At 36.3% G+C, this 21,496-nt stretch overlaps 1 protein-coding gene across 1 annotated transcript; it reads left to right on the top strand.

Moving 5' to 3' along the window:
• Nucleotides 1-11,626: 11,626 nt before the first annotated feature.
• On the top strand, nucleotides 11,627-13,283 carry LOC148198644 (uncharacterized). Its single transcript, XM_088115886.1, has 2 exons — nucleotides 11,627-12,058; nucleotides 12,135-13,283. The coding sequence occupies exons 1-2, from the start codon at nucleotides 11,627-11,629 to the stop codon at nucleotides 13,281-13,283; spliced, it is 1,581 nt and encodes a 526-aa protein (XP_087972012.1).
• Nucleotides 13,284-21,496: the final 8,213 nt, after the last annotated feature.

The following is a 21,496-nucleotide window of genomic DNA, read 5'->3' as shown; positions in this document are numbered from 1 at the left end:
ACTAGTCACCACCACCCTTTGATGAGAGGCAAGGAACTCAAGCCTAGCAAGCCAAAGTTGATCAAGAGGATTGAGTGTTTTAAGATGTCAAGGTAGTGGAAGGGAAAAAATGAAGATTCTTATGCTATGAGAATTGATTTGGTGACTCGAAAGTGATTTAAGAAGAGTTGGTGAAAGGAGCACACCAACAACAACATCTGCACTTCATTGGTTTCTACCGTCAAGCTAATGACGTTAAACAAGCGCTTTTGGGAGGCAACCCAATTTTCTTACCCTTTTTACTTGTGTTTGTGTTGTTTTAGTGTCATGTGCTTGTATGTGTTTCAATTTCAATTAGTGACTTGTGTTATGCATGTTTGTATTTTATTGCATGTTTGTGATTTTTGAGTTATAATGTTGTTTTTGTGGTTTGTATAAGTATATTATGTTATTTGTAGCTTGGTTTGTGTGTAAGTGCATTGAATAAAGGTATGGAACCAAAAATCACAGATTGAATGGCCAATCTCGCAAGAATCTGCACTAGTTTCGCCTAGGCTAAACTTTCTCGCCTGGGCGAGATATGCAGAAAAATGAAAAATAAGTTTTGCTGATATTTTCGCTTAGGCTAAAGAAGATTCGCTTAGGCGAGAACTGAATTTGAAATGAAGGTGCTCACTGGAATAGTTTCGCTTAAGCTAAAACTAAATCGCCTGGGCGAGATTTAGGCTAGAAATTGGGGTACCCACGGGAACAAGTTCGCTTAAGCGAAAATATTGTAGCTTGGGCGAAAAATTTCTACTGCAAATCTAGCTTAAGCGAAATAATTTTAGCTTAAACGAAACATGTTTAGCTTAAGCGAAAATGTTTTAGCTTAAGCTAAAATCTGATATGGTGCCCCCAATACTGGTTCTGCACATTTGTTTTTGTTGATTGATTTTGAGTTTTCTCTTGCTTTTCACTCTTTCACACACTTCTTTTGATGTGTTTTTAAACCTTTTTGTGTTGTTGTACCTTTGGGAAGCTTAATTTTAAGACTTCCCTCTATGTTCATGTACTTTTGTCTTTGTTTGTTTTGACTTTCATTGTTTTGTGTCTTTGCTTTCTTTTGCACATTTCATTTAGGATGTTTTTGGACCTTTCTCTTCAATTGTTGACTATGAGATACTAATTTTACTTTGAGCTTTCTTGTTACAGGATAAGATCTTCCTTAGGAATTAAAGAGTTCAAAACCACCATTGGTCAACCTTTGTGGCATGCGTGAGTTGAGCAACCATATGACTTGAAGATTTTGTTGCTCGTGAAGCATGGCCTGGGGGCCAGGCCCCTACTGATGGGGGAGGTGGAGCAGTTGCGGAGTATAAGCTACTGGAGGAGGAAGATGTTACATATGAAAAGTGAAGCTAGTGTTCTACACTGTTGAAGCTGCAAAGAGTCCATTTTGATCGGTTTTTCAGTTTTAATTTCCAGTTCTTATTTACTTTCAGTTTTTGTGTTTTTGATTTCTTTTTGACTTGCCTAGTGGATAATTCTTTTGCAATTGGTTTGGTGATTCGAGTGAATCATATGTTATGCTTGAATTGAATACAAATCTTTTGTGCTTGTTCTTTATCTACGAAAATTTCTTTGAAAATTTAATTGAGATTATGTGATTAAGTTTGTTGAATAGAGATTGTGGTTGCTTGTATATGTTTAGATGGATGCTTGGTTTTAATTGTGATCAATATTCTTAGCATGATGTTTTTCAAACTTTGGAATCCTGAGTAAACCTGTGAGATGTTGTGCCCAAAATTTATTGTTGAGTGCTATCACTTTGAAATCACAGTTGATTTTGCCTGAGTTTCTCTATTTGAACTATTTGCTTGCTTGTTACAAATGATCAAGGCCATCTTGTTCTTCAACCTCTTCTACATTTTTGAGCCTAAAAGCCAATGCAAAACACTTGAACCTTGAAGAAAAACTTTCTCACCCCTGGAACCTTAAGCTTATTGAAAAATCCTTAACCTCCTTACCTTGAGTTGAGATGAACATATATGTTAGGATGAGGAGAATGGTTTAAGTTTGGGGGAGTTTTTAAAATAAGGGAGCATTGAGAAAATAGCAAAATGAGTCAAAAAGAAAGAAAAAGAAGAAAGAAGAAGACGAGAAAGAAAAATGAATTCATTGAAAAAGAATTGGGAAATAAGTTGAGAAGTGGTTTATCCAATTGTGAAGCAAAGAGAGAGACTAATGTTATATCATGAAGTAAATTGTTTTATCTCTTAGCTCAAGGTGCTTTGTTGTCCAGAAAAACTAATTTTTCTTCTTAGCCCAGCCACATTACAAGCCTTAAAAAGTCCTTGTGATGCTAACTTGCTTGTGAATGTGTTTGATATTGTGAAACGAACGGCAAATTTAATTTGTGTAACACTGTGATAGTTGAGAGTTAGACGCACATCCTTATACACCATTGTGCTTGAGTGAAACACTTTCCTTGGTGAAGGATGGTTCCATGCATTCAATGAAAACATCTTGCCACGTTTGTTGATCTATCAATTACATCTATCTTGTGATTTTAAATTGTGAGCACCATGATTGAAGTTTAGCTTGCTAAGGCCATTTTATCTCTTGAATGTAATTTCCGAGTTGAGCAAGCATGATTGATTTTGTTTATTTGATTGAAATTGTGCTTGAGTTGCTAGACTGTCGTGATTGAATCGTTTACTACGTGAAGTACTTTTGCTTGAGGACAAGCAAAGTTGTAAGTTTGGGGGAGTTTGATAATGCTAATTCTTACCATTATCTAAGCATCATTTTAGTAGCAAAATCAACTCTTCTTTAGCTTATTACTTGCTTAAATCCTCTCTTTTATTTAGTTTTAGTATTTATCTATATTTTGGGCTACATTACGTAAATAATACTCTAATCCCTTGTTTTTTGATCTATTTCGATGTTAGGAAGATCCTGCATTACATTGAAGAGCCTCGATGATCCAGGAAGTCATTGCTGAAAAAGTCATTTTCGCTTAAGCGAGAATAATTTAGCTTAAGCGAGAATGACTATCTTCTCCAACAAGTTCATTTTCGCTTAAGCGAGAATAATTTAGCTTAAGCTAGAATTCGGGCAGTATATATACTCACGAGGCAGAAAGAAAAAGGGTCTTTGGTTCTTTGGAGGCGTGATTTCACGTCTGGAGCTCATGGAGGGCGCGAGGAGCTTGTGGGAACATCTCCTCCTCTTCCTTTGGGTCTCCTTCTTCTTCCATCTTCCATGTTTGTAAGCTTTAGGGTTCTCCATGGAAATGGAGAACCAGATTCATCTTGTTAGGGTTAGATGTAGCCTATGAACTCTTGTGTAATGAATGATTGTTTCGTATTTATAAATGCCTTTTCTATCTATTACTAGTATTCTTGTTTCCGATCTTAAAGCTTGCATGTAATGGGGACGTTCATGACTTGATTTTAGGGTTTCATTGAGCCAGGGATGGGATATGAAATCTTGAACTGAAACAAGAGTCCTTGTGGGTCATTGAGCCAGGGATGGGATATGATTCACATGTTGTCTTAGATCCTAGTTCTTAATGCGGGTTTGCTTGTTAGATTGTCCAAGGGATTGGAGTTTGATAAGGAAAACCTAGGCTTTTTCACATAAGGGATTAGGGCTAGAGTGTTTTAGTGGATTGACTTTAGTAAATTGATAGAGAGGAGATGAAATTGGTTATACACAAGAGTGCATTGGTGAAAACTAACCTTAACAATGTCATTTCATACCATTTCTAGTCTTTTCCATTTCCAAGTGCCTTCAATACCAAAGTCCAACCTTGTAATTACTTGTGAATTTATCTTTTTGCACATATTCTTAAATGATGAGTTGTTCTTGAGTCTAGATGAGTTGTTAATCGCACAATTTTCTAGTATTACGAGTCTCTTGGGAAAACGATACCTGGTCTTACCATGGTTTATTACTTGAACGATTTGGTGCACTTGCCAAAGAGTTTAACATTCGTTGAGCTAAAAAATTAAGCCAATTATAAACTCTTAGCATAATAGTTGTAACATCTCATTTTAATGGTATAAGATTACTAAAATATTACGTTACAGAACCACTTAGATTAAAACGAACTTACTAGAAGACAATAGATTTACCTCTATAGATCCATTTACTAACTCATTTGTTTCACCCTTCCCTCTCGCTGGAATAATTGAAAATATATTGTCTCCTAACCTCATACCATTAAGGTGATCATGCAAAAGAAAAAACATACACAAAGACAAACAATACAAAAGCAAGGGTAAGCTAGTGATACAAATCATTTTCGTAATACATCAAAAACATATTAAGCATTTTACTTAATGATACATATCTCACACCAAATCAACCAAACACTTTATGCATGACAACCGTTTGACTTGACTATCTGGATTAGTATGAATATCGTGCTATGCCAGTTCGTGCACTTGTTGTGGTGATTGGCCCACCTCAAGTTACCACACAAGATTAGTCTGTTATCATTCGCCTTAAGTCAAGGTAAAGCCCCTAAACTAGGACCTCCTACTATTCTCACGACATGCCCCACCCCTCTCTACTTGAGAATGAGTGACCATTAGAATATTAGGATGAACTCCAAGACTGAACTTTCCATATTCATACTTACAATACTTGAAACCACCATTGAGAAGTTACTCCTTGGAACTCTTTTTACCAACCTTGAAAACCATTTGAAATCATACATATGTCCATACACTTTAACATTGAATACCAAGATATAACACCACTGATCATACATCAAAGTACGATAAACATAAGCATGGAAGTAAACAAGGTGATTCAAACTTTGAAACTAGAGAGGTCCACAACCTAGTTGTGAACGTTTCTACAACCTGTGGATTTGTCTCGAGAGAAACAAATTGAAAACCAGCAAATTTAACAACTGAGTTGTCGCTTTTTCAACAACTTGTGGATTTACTTTAGGAAGTGTGAAATTGAAAAGAGATAAGAGCATTAGCAAGTTGTGGATTTTTCCATGTGTAGTGGAATTTTTCAGAGTAGTTACTAATCTCTCACAGATACATTTCAAATCTCAAATTGGATACTTTCGTCACACATTCTAATGTTCCTTAAGGCCTCCTATGTGCTGAGCAACACTGAAAAATACTTTCCTAACTCAATTTTTATATCTCAAGCTAACTTAACTACTTTAAACCACTCAAACTCAATTTTATACCTTTCAACACAAATTTTCTACAACTAACAGCTTGAACAAGTCTTAATAGTTTGAGCAAGTCTTAATAGACTTAACAACAGTCCTTACATCATCCAATTCAACACATACCTACTCCTTTAGAGATTCACTACTCAAAACTCCCTTAATTGTACCTAAAATCATGCAACACAGCCTTACCAGCTCTCTACTTTAAAACAGTCCCTAAAATTTGGTTTTACCCAACCAACCTTGTACTAAGAAACTCACCTATCAAAACTCCAAATTTCACTCCAAGACAATTAGTAATTGAACTCAGATTCTTTCTCTCAACTCAACATCATAACTTAACCATCTAAAGATGTAAACCAGTCATAAAACACCCCTTAACTGTAGGTTCCTCTTTAAACTCAATACTCCAAGAAACACTACAAGAAAAATGGCAATTATATACAGATTATTATATACGGATTTTTATCCATATATAATAGGGATGTTATATACGGATTTTATATACGGATCTGTGGAATAGCCTTACATACGGAAAAATTCGTATATAATGGGGTAAAATGTTATATACGAATGATCCGTATATAATATCGGTGGGTAAAATTGGCGCGTGTAAGCGGTTTCCAGGGATAGATTCGTATGTAAGACCGTATGTAAGTTGACAAAATATTTACGCGCTGATTTTTTATACGGATATGTAGATAATTAATAATTAAAAAATAAAACTAAATAATATAGAAGTATTACTTTTCTCCCTCCCTCCCTCGAGCCAAGTTTCTCCTCTTCTCGAGCCCTAGCTATTCGTCCTTTTCCACTCCTACCTATGCCTTGTTCTCGTCATTAATCTTCCTCACTCACTGCAACCTTCTCCCTCGTTGAGGCTTATTCTCCCTCATGGAGCGTTCTTCTCTATGCTACTGCAACCTTCTCCCTCGTTGAACCTCTCTCAAAGGCTAACTTGAAGTCTCCTCTGTCGAACGCAGTGAAAGGCTCTTCTATCGAACACACTAAAGGGCTTGGAAGCGTTTTCCCTAAATGTGGTTGTGCGTCGTTGCCTGCCGAAACAATCTCGTTCAGCAAACACTATAGGACGACCTCCGTGGTTAGTTGAAACCTTCATCTGGTAAGTAATCCAAATTTGCTTCATTTTCATAGTATCTATAATGTTACATTGACCGATTATTGTTCTTGTTTCTTTGGAGGTTGGAAATCCCGAATTTTGAAACCCTAGGTTGGTTTGTTCCCGTTGGAAGAGATAAGGTGGAGCTCCAATTGCCTTCTGCACCTGCCAGGTATTAATTCATTAGACTTGGGTTTGTGTTTAATTGATATTATTGAAAATGGGTATTGTCTTCTCATGATGACCGTCTATTTTAGTACAATTGTTTGTTGTGTGTCTCGATTGTTAGTGGAAATGATGTGGTTTAGTACATGTTTTATAATCTGTTATATTGTGTTAGTACCACGTCTTGACCCAAGATCTTCCATTGACTTATATTGTGTGCGCTCTGATGAATCAGTATGACCATTAAGACTTGTTGGCATTATATGAGGGTCTTTAGGCATAGGAAGCAAATCAGATATTGGCATATTGGAAATTATGGTTGATCCTGGCATAGACATTCCTTTAGCAAGACCACCTTCAGGTACCAAGGTTATACAATCATCTCCTAAAGATGTTTGAGGCAAAAAGAAACAAACATTCATGAATTTGATGTAGTAGTAAAAAGAAATATGACATAACCTCCTTTTTAAATCCAACACCCATATAGGAAATATTAGAAGACCACTCCAATTGCTCCTCTGATATTGTGTAGGAGTCATTTCATTTAAGTATTAAAAGTTCAATTCTCCAATGTCGACCCATAGTGAAGAAATAATTGAGTGTAGAGGTTCAATCCATAAGTGTTGACTGTATTGTCAGAATATTAGGAAAAGATTTTAACATCTTTCACCACTTGACCATATCATACCATACTATCCTTCTATGGTAAAGCCTCCTGTCCCATTAAACTTTAGTCAATATATTTCTCCTAAAATGTAGCATAAGAAGAATATAAGTGTCAATTATAAGAAACTAAAATTTTAGCGCTTTGTTGTTTTGTTAACCATGAAAACTTATAAAAAAATATGACCGAAATAAGTACTTTTAATATGCAATGTAGTTCCAAAAGGTATTCTCAGAGTAGTGTTAAGAAACTACATGCATGAATAATAAACACTACTAAAATATATAAACTGACTGGTAAAGAAATGCACAACTAGCTAAAACTTGGAGTACTCAACTTTCATATTGAAGAACCACTTTTCACAAGGTAACAACTCTCTAACTTCTGGCTGGTTGACAGTAGAAATCATAACTTTTTATAGAGATTTCACCCAGTTTACTATTTCAACTTCCCTCCTTTCCCATAGTCACATTGAAACCTATTTCTACCAAGAGAAAACCGAGAGAGCACCTCTGTATAAACACTCATCCCTCTGCATTTTCCCTTTTTACTTCCTAAAGAAAGTAAACAAATTAAATAAACATATCAATATATGTATATATATATATATTATATATATATATATATATATATATATATATATATATATATATATATGAGAGAGAGAGATATAGAGAGTAAAGATGTTACAAAAGAGGAGTTGAATTGATTTATTGGTTAGGTTTAGAATGAGAAGTAGTGGGAAGGAAAATATTCGTAGAAAAGAGGTAAACAATAAGTGATATGGATTTGGATTGAAAATGATGAGTTAGGTATAATGGAGATAGTTATTACAGTTAGAGTAGTGTTAAGATAAAGATACGTTGGTGTGTTTAGTTCCCATCTTTATCTTCTTTTTCTCTCATCCCATCAAACTATAATAAATAATTAAATAAAAATTAATACAATGTATTATATGATATCTGAAAGCAAAGAAAAGAGCCTGAGTAATGATTCCTCAAGATAATGCATCCATCTTAAAGTCAAAGAAGTCCTCTGGTTCAGAAGACTCTTGCTTGCTTCCTTCAGATCTTCCTTCCTTTGTTAATTCATTATAAGGAACTTTTTCTTGTAGAGTAGTGCTAACAAATTAAGTATGCTCTCAAGAGGTGTCCTGTTATGGCTTTTGTTGTTGTTGATGAGGTATTGGTGTTGGATTTTACTAAGTTTTTTTGTGGTGGTGTTAGTTGTTATGGTTGTGGTTGCTCTTCTACCACTATAACTACACTAGATTCCCCCATTTGAAAGGGTATGTCTCCAGGCCAAGCCATTAGGTTCAGAACATGAAACTTTGAAATCTCCTCAGTTATGACATCTTCTATGTCCAACAAGTATCCTCTTTTGATGTAGTATATGAATTGGGCTTAAGCAATGGTGAAGCTAGGTACATGAGAGCTAGGGGTCACATTAGAAATGAGAAAGGTGACCCATATTTGTGATAGTTTTCATGTTTTCCCTTTGGAAGTCTTTGAGGTTGTCCAGACCTCCATATCATAAGGAACTGATATTATGCTGTCAGGGTTCCTTTTCTTACTAAGATTAAGTGAAAGTGTTTCATTTAATCTCGGAAACTGTTGCCAAAACTTCCTTTTACTTCATACGCAATAGACATGTGTGTGTATATACATATTTATAAATGTATTATTTAATAAAAAAATTAAAACACTTTTAAATATTATATTAAGTAATGTGACTATTTTCTAAATATTGAAATTATAATTTTATAAAGTTATATATATACATACGAGTGAGATAGAATAGAGCATGAAGAGTGTTTACTAACCAACAGTGAAAGAAAAAATTTGTCTAATTGTAGAGATTAATTATGAAAGTAAGACAAATGTTGAAATTTAGTATGTTTTGTGGTGAAGGAGGTTAACAATGTGAACTAAGAATGATTTGTCGGATAATACATGAAGATAAAAGTCTTGTAATGTTTGCATGTTAATGTCAAATATACTGAAATGCATGTTATGATTAGCAAAAGATGAGTGTGGAGGTGTGTAGTGGAGGGTTTGTCTTGAATCTATAGATAATGAAGACAACTTTAAATTTGTCTGAAGCTAAGTTATTGGCTTTAGTCTTGTCAAATCCAAAAACTTATGAGGTTGTCCTTTGGAACCCAGGTCTAGTGGTTGTGTTTTGACTCATTAAGCACATTTTAGGCTACCTACACTAGCTAGAATTAGGAATTTTATTCAGCTTTAGTTTTTTGATATATTCTTTATTTGAGACTTTGATTAGGATCATACTAAACATGTTAGCTATTAAGATCATGCATTTAGGCTAGATCTTCGGCAATCTTAAGGCAGGATGTCCAGTGAAGAGGTTTTCCCCCGCCGGATGTTTTTGATCCTGCATTATAGTCATCGCAACAACTCTTCTGTCAATCATTGGTTTGATAGTGATGTTAATATGCATAAAGTTTCAGTTTAGTTCTTAGCATTTGGAAATTGTATAAGTGGTGTTCTTTAATTCCATGCACAGTGAAATGTGATGCCATTAGAATGTTACTGGTTTAAAATTCTGACAACTCTAAAAGGCTTAATTAACAAATACAATCAACTTCAATCATGTCTAGGAAAAATCACTTAAACAAAATGACGATGGTGATAAAGTATAGCTAAATCCAACATATATGGCAGTCTTACTAGCATAATTTCAATAACTAGAGGCTAGCTCAAAGATAACATAACTTTATTGGTATTATCACTTGGATTCTCCATTTGTGCCATTTACTTTACTTTACATTCATGCAAGTATTATCACCATGTAAATTTTGTATTACCAAGACACAAGTCAGTGATGGAACACTGTAATTGCTTGAAGACTAAGGTTCACAACGATTTGCTTAGAAAATAAAGCAGCACAATGCATGTGATGAGAAAAACAATAGTTTAAGAATAGGGGAAATAGACGTCAGGATCCAGGAAAAATGACAACTTGGAATGATTGACTACTTTCTACCCTTGGATACTATGGTTCCACAATAAAGAAAGGTTGACTTCTTGATTAGTTAAATGCTCTGCAAGAAAGCATATTATCTTATTCTTATATAATTGAAGTTGGGGTTATTCTTATATACTAGGAATAACAAAGTTTAAAACAAAGAATATATAAATTTGGTATTACCACTGATTTTCCTGCTTTCTCTTATTCCAGTAGTGTTTTGAGAAATTTATTATCTTTCTTTAATGATGTCTGAACCCCCAATTACCCCATTCCATGCATTTTACATGTTTTGAATCATTAAGCACATTTTAGCCTACCTAGACTCAAGAATTTTATTCTGTATTAATTTGTTTTATATATTGTTTGTTTTAAACTTTGATTAGTCTCGTGTATTTAGGCATTACTAAACTTTTAGACTGAAATTTGCAAACATATACATTACTACCTTGGTGTTCTTAATTTAAAATTCTAATATGCACATTGAAATTTTGAATTGGTGTTTACTATACTGTTCTGAGCTTTTATTTTTCATATTTTAGAGTATTAAAACTTCTTCACAACATTCACAGTTCAAGAAATCCAGTTCTCAAGTTCATTGCTAGTGGTAAGTATATGTGAATAATTAGTTTTTATATGATATTTTATTATTTATGAATGATATTATATCAAGTGCGTTATATTAGGTAGGTTTATTACTTTATTATAAATTGATATGTGATGTTGTTTCTTTTGTAGTTGCACTCGGTACCTGCAATCCACTATAGAACAAGCTTATTTTGACAATCAACCAAAGCTCGTAGTAAGACCTAAACCTTCAAATAGTCGTCCAATTGCAAATGTATGCTTATGCAACTGTATATAACATATTAGGAGGGTTATTTAGTTCTTTAAATGTTGATTTTTTTAATTAAAATTATTTAGCTAAACAATTAAACACATCAACCACTATCTACCCTAATTTGATATTTCTTTAACTAAGCTTGGTTGTAGTGAAAGTTTTAGCTCAACGTAATGTAGGTCGGCCAATATCCTTCTATATCGAAACCTTAAAACAATATTGTACATAGTGATTAATATAAAACAATAATATTGTACATAGTGATTTACATGTACAAAACAAGTATTAAGATAGAGACATGTTGAAAAACATTCTAAGATAGAGAGAAGAGGACCTAAATTAATTTAGGTTATTCTTTAGGAAGCCATTTGATAGGGTACGTGTCATAATATAGAGATGTATATGAAGCATTGGCTAATTGTTTTGTAATCGATTTATGTACAGAACATGGATCGTTCTCCACCAAATCGTGCATGGATGTACGATAGGTGTCATAGAGGAAGAGGTGCTTTGAAAGAGTCTTTTGTATTAGGTGTTGAAGAGTTTATAACTAAAGCTTGTTAACAAGAACGTTATCGTAGAGATGAGGGTCAATCAGACTCGAAATTATCAATGTGTGTCAGACTATTAGCTTGCAAGTCAAATTGGAATATTCCTAACCAATGCATAGATTTTATTGCAAAAATGGTTATGGATGCAACACCCATCAAATCAGGTTTGCCTAAAACATACTACGATGCAAAAAAGTGTGTATCAAAGTTGGGATTACAATCGCAGAGGATTGATTGTTGCGTGGATGGTTGCATGCTCTTCTATGATAATGAATATGGTAAGAATGATGGCGCGTTGCTTGAATGCAAATTTTGTGGAAAGCCAAGATATCAACCACGTACCACGGGAGCAACTACTACAAAACAAGTTCCTATGAAATCAATGTTCTATTTGCCATTAATTCTCAGACCACAAAGAATGTATGCCTCAACACAAACTACAGGACAAATGACATGGCACTATCAGAACATGTCGACCAATGGTGTTTTGCATCATCCATGCGATGGAGAGGCTTGGAAGCACTTAGATAGAGTATATCCTGACTTTGGTATCGAGCCACGCAATGTACGACTCGGTTTATGCTCTGACGGTTTTAACCCATATGTACAGGCATCAAATATACCATATTCATGTTGGCCAGTTATTGTCACCCCTTATGTGCATGTCTAAACCTTACATGTTCTTGACATGTCTCATTCCCGGGCCATACAATCCAAAGGTTGGCATAGACGTGTACTTAGAGCCCTTGATAGACGAATTGAAGAAGCTGTGGACGGGTGTGATAACATATGATATTTCAAGGAAACAAAACTTTATTTTGAGGGTCATGCTAATGTGGACAATTAAAGATTTTCCTGCTTATGGTATGTTGTCCGGCTGGAGCACTCATGGTAAACTGGCATGCCCACATTGCATGGAGCATACAAAGGCTTTCAGATTATATCATGGGGCAAAAACTTCATGGTTTGACTCCCATCGGAGGTTTTTACCGAATGATCATGCTTTTAGGAGGAATAGGAATGCTTTCAAGAAGGGAGAAGTGGAGATGGATGATGCACCACCATATCTTACGGGACCAGAAGTTTGGAATATAATCAATGGTTATCCTAAAATAACTGAAAATGGTGCACCAAGAATTGATGGATACGGTGAGTGGCGTAATTGGACGAAAAAAAGCATCTTTTGGGATCTACACTATTGGAAGGATAATTTGTTAAGGCATAATCTTGACTTCATGCACATTGAAAAAAATTTCTTTGACAACATCTTTAATACTGTGATGAATGTTGCGGGGAAGACAAAAGACAATGACAAGGCCCGAATGGATATAGCTTTGTACTGTAGACGAAAAGATTTGGAGCTAAAAAGTCATACCAATGGAAACATGTATAAGCCAAAAGCAAATTATACACTTTCAGCAGATCAAACAAAAGAAGTTTGTCATTGGGTAAAAGCTCTTAGGATGCCTGATGGATATTCTTCTAACTTGTCAAGGTGTGTTGATGTCAATAGGGGAAAGCTCATTGGGATGAAAAGCCATGACTTCCATGTGTTTATGGAATGCTTACTTCCTATAGCATTTAGTTCTTTACCGTCTCATGTTCTCAATCCCATTACAGAGATAAGTCATTTCTTTAGAGATTTGTGTTCTACTACATTGAACAAGGATGACCTAGCGAAGATGGAAGAAAACATTCCTCTCATTCTATGCAAGATGGAGAGAATATTTCCTCCCTCATTCTTTGATTCTATGGAACATCTCCCTATCCATCTTCCATATGAGGCATGACTTGGTGGACCAGTCCACTATAGGTGGATGTACCCATTTGAAAGGTGACAATATGACATCTTATCGTTCAATTTACTACTCATATAATTCAAAAATCCTAACATATCAGTTTCAAATTTGTAGGTTCATGGGATATGCTAAACGTTCAATAAAGAATAAAGCTAGGGTTGAAGGATCTATTTGCGCATCATACTTGCACAGAGAAACAACTCATTTTTGTTCCCACTATTTCAAAAACTTCATGTTAACACCACAAAGCAGAAGAAATGAAGTAGACATTCAAATAGAAAGCCTAACGACAACATTATCAGTGTTTGACCAACCTAGCCGTCATTCTGGGAGAGAATCAACACATTGGTTAAGTGATGAAGAATTGAGATCAGCTCATGTTCATGTATTGATCAATTGCAATGAAGTTGAACCTTACCTTGAGTAAGCCTCCAAAATCAATTATATTTCCCAATTTTTTCATTTGATATAATTAATTGTCTTTGATCTAATCTCGTCATACATGTCAACAACTCATTCTTACATACCTATCAACTATCTGAGTGAAATAGTTCGACATACATACATGCTAATTTCCCATTGTGGTTCAGGCAAAAAGTACGACTTCCTATCATTCTAACACATTCATTTCTTACTTAATTCTTTAATCATTACATTGTTGAATAGGTTCATATCCTGAATGGTTGTAGGTTCATAACGATCCTTTAAGTGTGAGGAACTAACATCTTAGAGATTTATCACTTGGTCCTTTAAGGTGTGTAAAGGAATGGCACACATTCTTTGCTAATGGATACAAATTTCATACCCATGCATGGAGTCAGGGCAAGAAGACAATAAATAGTGGGGTTCATGTTAAAGGGCTAACAGAAGGAGGTCAAGATGATTTCTATGGTGTCATTAAACACATTTATGAGTTGGAATACAATTCAACAACCACAGGAAAAGATATGTGTTGTTTGATCCTTTTATAATTGCACATAATGTACAACAAGGGTATTATGTACCATTGATAAGTGCCAAGAATTGCATATCCTAAGCACTTATTTTAATCTCATTTGATGCATTATGGAGTAAAATCTCATGAAAAGTTGTATAATATGTATATATTGTTGATTTTGTATCAGTTTGAGTGTTTTTGTGTGTTTATTTTGCAGATAAATAAGGATTGGAGAAGAAAATAAAGAATCACTATTCACGCGTTGACCGGTACTATTCATCCGTTGACTTTATTGTTCACGCGTTGACTTTACTATTTGACTCGCCCAGCGAGTGGAATATGCTCGCCCAGCTAGCGCGCGCGCCCAGCGAAAAATGATGCTCGCCCAGCGAGCTTGCACCAGTCGCCCAGCGACCCGACCCTGTTCGCCCAGCGAAAAATCACTTACGACTGATCTCTTTAAGAACGCGAACCAGAGGCAGAGAAGGTAGTTTTTGGAGGGGGGAAACCCTCCCAGAGCTCAAGGACGAAGGTGTGGAGGCGCGACTTCACTGCAGGAGCTCATGGAGGCCGCTCGGGGCATGTGAAAGCATCTCTTTTCTCCTCCTTGGGTCTTCTTCTTCTCCCATCCACCATGTTTGTAAGCTTGAGGTTCTTCCATGGAAATGGAGAACCAGTTTCATTTTGTTAAGAATTGATGTAATTACTGAATTCTTGTGTATTTGAAGAATGATTTGATTATATGTATGCCTGCTCTGTTAATTTCTAGTATTCATATTTCCGAGATTAAAGCATGCATGTGATGGAGACGTTCATGTCATGGACTAATTGTGGGTTTCATGGGTTATGGAGACGTAAGATGGACCCAGAACTGAAATAGGAGTCCTAGTGATTATTGGTTCTAGGGATGGAAGATGATCGCTTGTTGTCTTAAGATCCTAGTTCTTAATGCGGTTTCACCTGTTAGATTATCCAAGACATTGGGATTTGATAAGAAAAATCTAGACTTTTTCACCTAAGAGATTAGGGGTAAAGTGTTTTAGTGGATTGACTTTAGTAATTAATAGAGAGGAGATGAAACTTTTTATGCACAAGAGTGAAAGTGGTGAAATCTAATCTGAGCAAAACCGATCCATATCATTTCGGACCTTTTTCCATATCTCAGTGTTTTCTTTACCAGAGTCCAAATTTGTAATTATGTATGAATTTATATTTCTGCACCTGTTTTGTAAATTGATGTCATGTTCTGGAGTCTGGATGAGTTATTAATCGCACAATTCTTTAGTATTACGAGTCTCTTGGGAAAACGATACTTGGACTTACCATTTTATATTACTTGAAGCGATTCGGTACACTTGCCGAAATAATCGCCTAACAACCATATCCTACATCACGCACGGACAAACGAGGTTGGTGTGTTGCGATAAAAACGAAGCCTAGAGGTCGCATTGATTCGAATGATGTAGAAGCCGATGTGCCATACCAAGTGGAGGAAATGTCACATGTTAATGACGTCATTGAAGTTGAAGAAGTAGTCCGATTACAAGATGTACAAGCTGATCTTGAAGAAGTGAACCCTAACAATATTTCATCATTTCAAGGACAGATAGATGAAGATACAACGGAATCAGAAGAATCCAATGCAGAGGGACATGGTGAAGATGACAATGAAGATGAATTTCGTAGTTCTAGCACTGAATAAAGTTAGCGAGTGTTCCTCCTTATTTTTGTTGCATTTATAATGTTGTCCACAATCTTAAGTTCTTATCAATGTAAGTCTTAAGATTAAACATTTACTAATAGAGTTTTATTGCAAAGCCAGAATGACGAGAGGGTATACATATGCAGAAACGGAAAAATTTAAGACTTAAGTAAATATGCAGAAACGGTAAAATTTAACGATGCATAAAACAATAACGGGTATAATAAAAGAGAAAGTAAAAATAAAAGCACTTAACTGAAATTGAAATTTAATAAAATAAAATGACTCAACAGTATACATAAAATGAAATAAAACAACTCCTCTTTGACACATTACAAGCTTCATAAATAAAATTCTACATTTGTGCACTGTTTGGGAAAATGGAAAATCTGAGAAAGAGAGAGCTCTGGAAGAGAATCGTGACCCCTTCCAAGTCTCAAGGCCGTGCTTTTTTTCTTCTGCTGCAACTGGCTTATATCCTTCTATGGAGGGATAGCCCTCCCCCTTTATTGGTGTGCCTTCCTAATTTTCTTCCATACTTTGCATTTTTTTGTCCGCGTAACATCTTTGACTTTCTTGTACTAAATTGCTCCTAGCCGTGACAAAAGAGGCCCTCTATGTGGTGTCTGTTTGCTTAGGCTTCCCCATTCACAGAAAATCCTTTCAACCGTGTGCCCCACTCCAAACTGTTGTAGCTTTCTCTGCTATGCATGCTGGATAGTGATGCTTCTCCGTGTGTGTTTCTCCCAGCTGGACCTTGAAACTTCTCCCTCCGTTTTCATCTTCTTTCAACTTCCAAAATTAAATCAGCAGTCGTGACCTTCTCCTCTTCTTTGGTGGCTTCAAGTTGGACGTTTATGTGAAGCTTCCTCTTCAATGTGTTGCTGCTGGTGTGTGCGTGTGCAGCTTCCTTGGTTGAAGTGTTCCAGCACTTCCAGCAGGCCGTGACACCACTCCAGCTCCTTGGATATTAGCTGCTGCCATAGTGTGCTGAACCAGGCCGTGGAGTGCTTCCTCTGTTGCTGCATCGTGTACTCTTAGAGGGCTGTGAGCTCTCAACATGGTGAAGCTGCTGTGATGTTGCTTCATGTGGCAACCGCTGGATGCTCTTTGCTTGGAAGCTGCTTCACATGTGCTGGAATGAAGAGCCGAGATAGTGCATCTACCTTCTTCCAATATTCCAAAGTTAATCTGCACTCACGGACGTAACAAAACTGCCATCAAGAAGAATAATGATGGGTCGTATGCTTCTCTACTTTTCAGAATAATTTCCCATATGTTATGCAGAAGAGTAGTAATACGGTGACACGCCTACGTGTCACTTACACTCATTTGACACGGTCCACGTCAGCTTTTTTAAAAAAAAACTGCAAAGTGATGGAGGGTAAAACTGGAAAAACACCTAGGATTTGTGTTTTGAGATTCGAAATCCCCGTTTGAGTTTTCTTAAGAAACTCGAAATCCCCATTTGAGTTTTCAGATTCGAAATCCCCATCTTTCAGACACCTTAGTCGTTTGATTTTACGGTCCAGGTTTGGTCTTCGGATTTGTGTCGCGCGTTTCGTCTTCGGATTTGTGTCGCGCGTTTCCATCAAGAAACTGGATTTGTGTCGCGCGTTTGGTGTTCGGATTTTACGGTACAGGTTTTTGATTTTTTATTTTCTATTTACGGTACAGATTTGTGTAGTTTTTGTCGCAATGTAATTTTTTTGTACATCGGTTTATTGATGTGGGGTTGTGGGGGACCAATCTCTGATTTTTGGGTTGATGGGAGGTGGGGTTGGTTTGTTGGTGATGTGTTTTATGTTGGAGGTGGGGTTGGGGTTGCTTTGCTGGTAACGTGTTTTATGTAGGACCTTTATGTGTGGTGCGACAGGAAGCAGAGTAGTAAAAAGGTTGAGTCTTTTGAGTTTCATTTTGACCCTAGGGTGTAGGCGTGATACGGGGTCGGTTTAAAATTGGGAGGTGGTTTTTTAGACTTTTGAGTTTGTTTTTGTCGCTATGTCGTTGACTGAGGTTGGTTTTTAAGACCCTTTATGCATGCATGAGTTGAGTAACGAGCTGCAGGAAGTGGTTATGTTGTTAATCGTATGTGGTTATTTGTAAATCTGGTTTTGTACTGCCGTAGAAGTTTTTTATATTCAATGAGACAATGAGAGCCTTAGAAACAACGAGACCCTTCACAACCTGCTAAGCCAGTGAGCTTGCAGGGCAACCTTTTCTTCCACTCCCAAACGAAATCAGATTGCAATATTCTCCGTGCATTAGCTGGTTATCTTGTTAGTCGGATGTGGTTATTTGTAAATCGGTTTTTGTACATCTGTAGCAGTTTTTATATACAATATCAATGTCCACATTTTAAAGTGCAATAAGTGGTGTTATGGTTAGTTATGCATGCATTAGTTAGATACATTGTATTTTTTGGTACAGTAAGTGGTCAATGTTCAAATTTTAATATCACGATTCGACTTTATGCATGCATTAGTTTGATACACTGTATTTAACCAATTTATTAATTTGAACATGTGACTGTCAAGTGAGATACATAGTATTATACAATCAATTTTATTTTGTTTTGTTAAATTTGCAGGATATAGTGATATGGACAAAGAAGTCAGTGAAATGGTAAGTATGGTGTATTTTTATTAATTTACCATTAAATATGCACATTGTTGTATTGAATTAAGTAACATATGGTTTGATTTATACTTGCAGGCCTCACTTAGAGTTAGGCATCGAGTCCAGACACAACATATAGTTCAAGTGAATGTTTGCCTATCATCCTTTCAAAAGGAACGTTTAAAGTCAACACCTTTCAAGTGGTTGGTGGATATGGTTGATGATATGGTTACAATGTGTGATTGGGTATTACATGAAGGAAATATGCATAGAAGTACAGTAATGAAGAACTGTGGAATGCTATAGCAAATGAAGAAGTCATGAAGTAGGATATAACTCGTAATGATGTTGTTGGAATATGATAGAATATGAAACAATTTTTGTTCTATGGTTTTTTAAGTTGTTTACTATGTATAATGAAGGATTAGTTATGCACTAGTATCACCAATGTCCATTTTGTGTACATAAGCTATTAACTAAATTAGCAGAACTTGCAGTGAACAAAAGTTATTGAGCAAATAACCATATAAAACTTAACAGATAACCACTAACTGTACGAAAAATATTTGACATTGAAATTGAAGTTGAACACTTGTATTGTTGTACATAACATATTCAGTAAAGGAAAATGTTATCTGGACAACAAAAGGTTGACACAGTTTTGACAACGGCCACGTGGCGTCTGTGCATTGGCTCAGTGATGAATATACCGGAAGGTAGTATTGGTCCTTTGACAGTTAAACAAGCAAATATCCAATCCCAACCAAACTTGTAAGTTTCTTGAACTGTACTGCCGGATTATATTGTGATGTATATGGGCAAAAGTAATCTGATGTTGTGGGTAAATTATTTCAGACATGATTGTGGAGTAATAATGTTGAAAGCAATGGAAATCTGGGATGGAGATGAAAAATACAACGGGAAAAGCATGCCTGAATATACAATTGTAAGTTGGAACTGTGTGTTTGATAATATTCTTGTATGTCCTGGTTTCTAACGTGGAAAATGTTGGTTTCAGGAGGAGCTGCATGGGATTAGAAAGAAATATGTGTGTGACTGGATCCTGGACAATGAGAACATTAGCAGAATGGAAGCCCTACATCTATACGGCATTGTCTAGGATTGCTAAGAAATTATCAAATTTTGACATGTATAAGATGTTCAAATATGTACCTAATGTTATTTGACAATTTTGACATGTATAAGATGTTGAAATATGTACCTAATGTTATTTGACAATGTACACTATGTGTTTGTAATAAGAATAGTGGTTGGATTTCGAAATGAATTGTTTTTACTTTGCGTTTGTGTTTGTTATAATGACAAAATTAGTGATTGAAAAATCAACGCAGCATTATAATAAAAATTCGAACAGTACGAGACCATTTTAACTAAAATTAATGGTAATTAATGCGAAGGATTTGATAAATTTCTGAGTGGGGAGATGGGTGTTGGTGATTGATGTGAACGCAAGAAGCGTGGAGTGACCCGTGATGAGTAGGGGGATGAAGTAGTGCAAGGAATGAGTGAGACTGCTGAAACAAGGGGCTGGTAATCGTTTACAGGACCCCTGTAAACGATTACCCGAGAGAAATTGAGAATTTGTACAGAAAGTCCAACACAGGTACTCAGTCAGATGAACACAGGTCACCATTGGACAAAAAACTGACTTTTATGCTAATCTGCACCTATCTGAGGCTTATGCAGGTGTTCCAGTGGTGGGAGATGGTGCATGGTGATGTGATGTGAGGCCAAGGAGGGTGGGGAGACCCCTCATGAGTTGGAGGAGCAAGCAGTGCAAGGAATGAGTGAGACTGCTGAAAAAAGGGGCTGGTAATCGTTTAAAGGACCCCTGTAAACGATTACCCGAGAGAAATTGAGAATTTGAACAGAAAGTCCAACACAGGTACTCAGTCAGATGAACACAGGTCACCATTGGACAAAAAACTGACTTTTATGCTAATCTGCACCTGTCTGAGGCTTGTGCAGGTGTTCCAGTGGTGGGAGATGGTGCATGGTGATGTGATGTGAGGCCAAGGAGGGTGGGGAGACCCCTCATGAGTTGGAGGAGCAAGCTGTGCAAGGAATGAGTGAGACTGCTGAAAAAAGGGGCTGGTAATCGTTTACAGGACTCCTGTAAACGATTACCCGAGAGAAATGGCCAATTTGTACAGAAAGTCCAACACAGGTACTCAGGCAGATGAACACAGGTCACCATTGGAAAAAAAAGTGACTTTTACGCACTTCTGCAACTGTCTGAGGCTTGTGCAGGTGTTCCAGTGGTGGGAGATGGTGCATGGTGATGTGATGTGAGGCCAAGGAGGGTGGGGAGACCCCTCATGAGTTGGAGGAGCAAGCTGTGCAAGGAATGAGTGAGACTGCTGAAAAAAGGGGCTGGTAATCGTTTACAGGACCCCTGTAAACGATTACCCGAGAGAAATTGGGAATTTGTACAGAAAGTCCAACACAGGTACTCAGTCAGTTGAACACAGGTCACCATTGGACAAAAAACTGACTTTTAGGCACCATTTTGTATGACATAATTAAATTCATTATAACACACCATTAATAGAGATTCAGTTACACAACATACACAACAAAATGATACATTGTACAGTTTCAAATATTACAGTTATCCATGAAATAGTTATAATGGTGTTCATATAAAATTACAGTTATCCTAAATCAAATCATCAAAACAACGAAACCCAATAACCCAAGCACCACAACACAACGATACGAACCCCAAACATTAACCCAAATCAAATAACCATGCTACGAGATGCCCAAACCGAATAACCAAGCTACGACATGGAAGGGAAAGGCAATGGAACAGAGAAAGGGAAAGGGGTATTCTAGGATTTTCACTCAAAATAAGGGTTACGGTCATAGGTTTTAAAAAAAAAAATTTAAACGAACCAATGAGGTGGCCACACGTGGCGTTGT

The sequence above is a fragment of the Vigna umbellata genome, chromosome 5 (assembly GCF_029865625.1).
Source record: "Vigna umbellata cultivar VRB3 chromosome 5, Vumbellata_1.0, whole genome shotgun sequence".
Taxonomy (NCBI): Eukaryota; Viridiplantae; Streptophyta; class Magnoliopsida; order Fabales; family Fabaceae; genus Vigna; species Vigna umbellata.
This window is presented reverse-complemented; position numbering and strand designations above follow the sequence as displayed.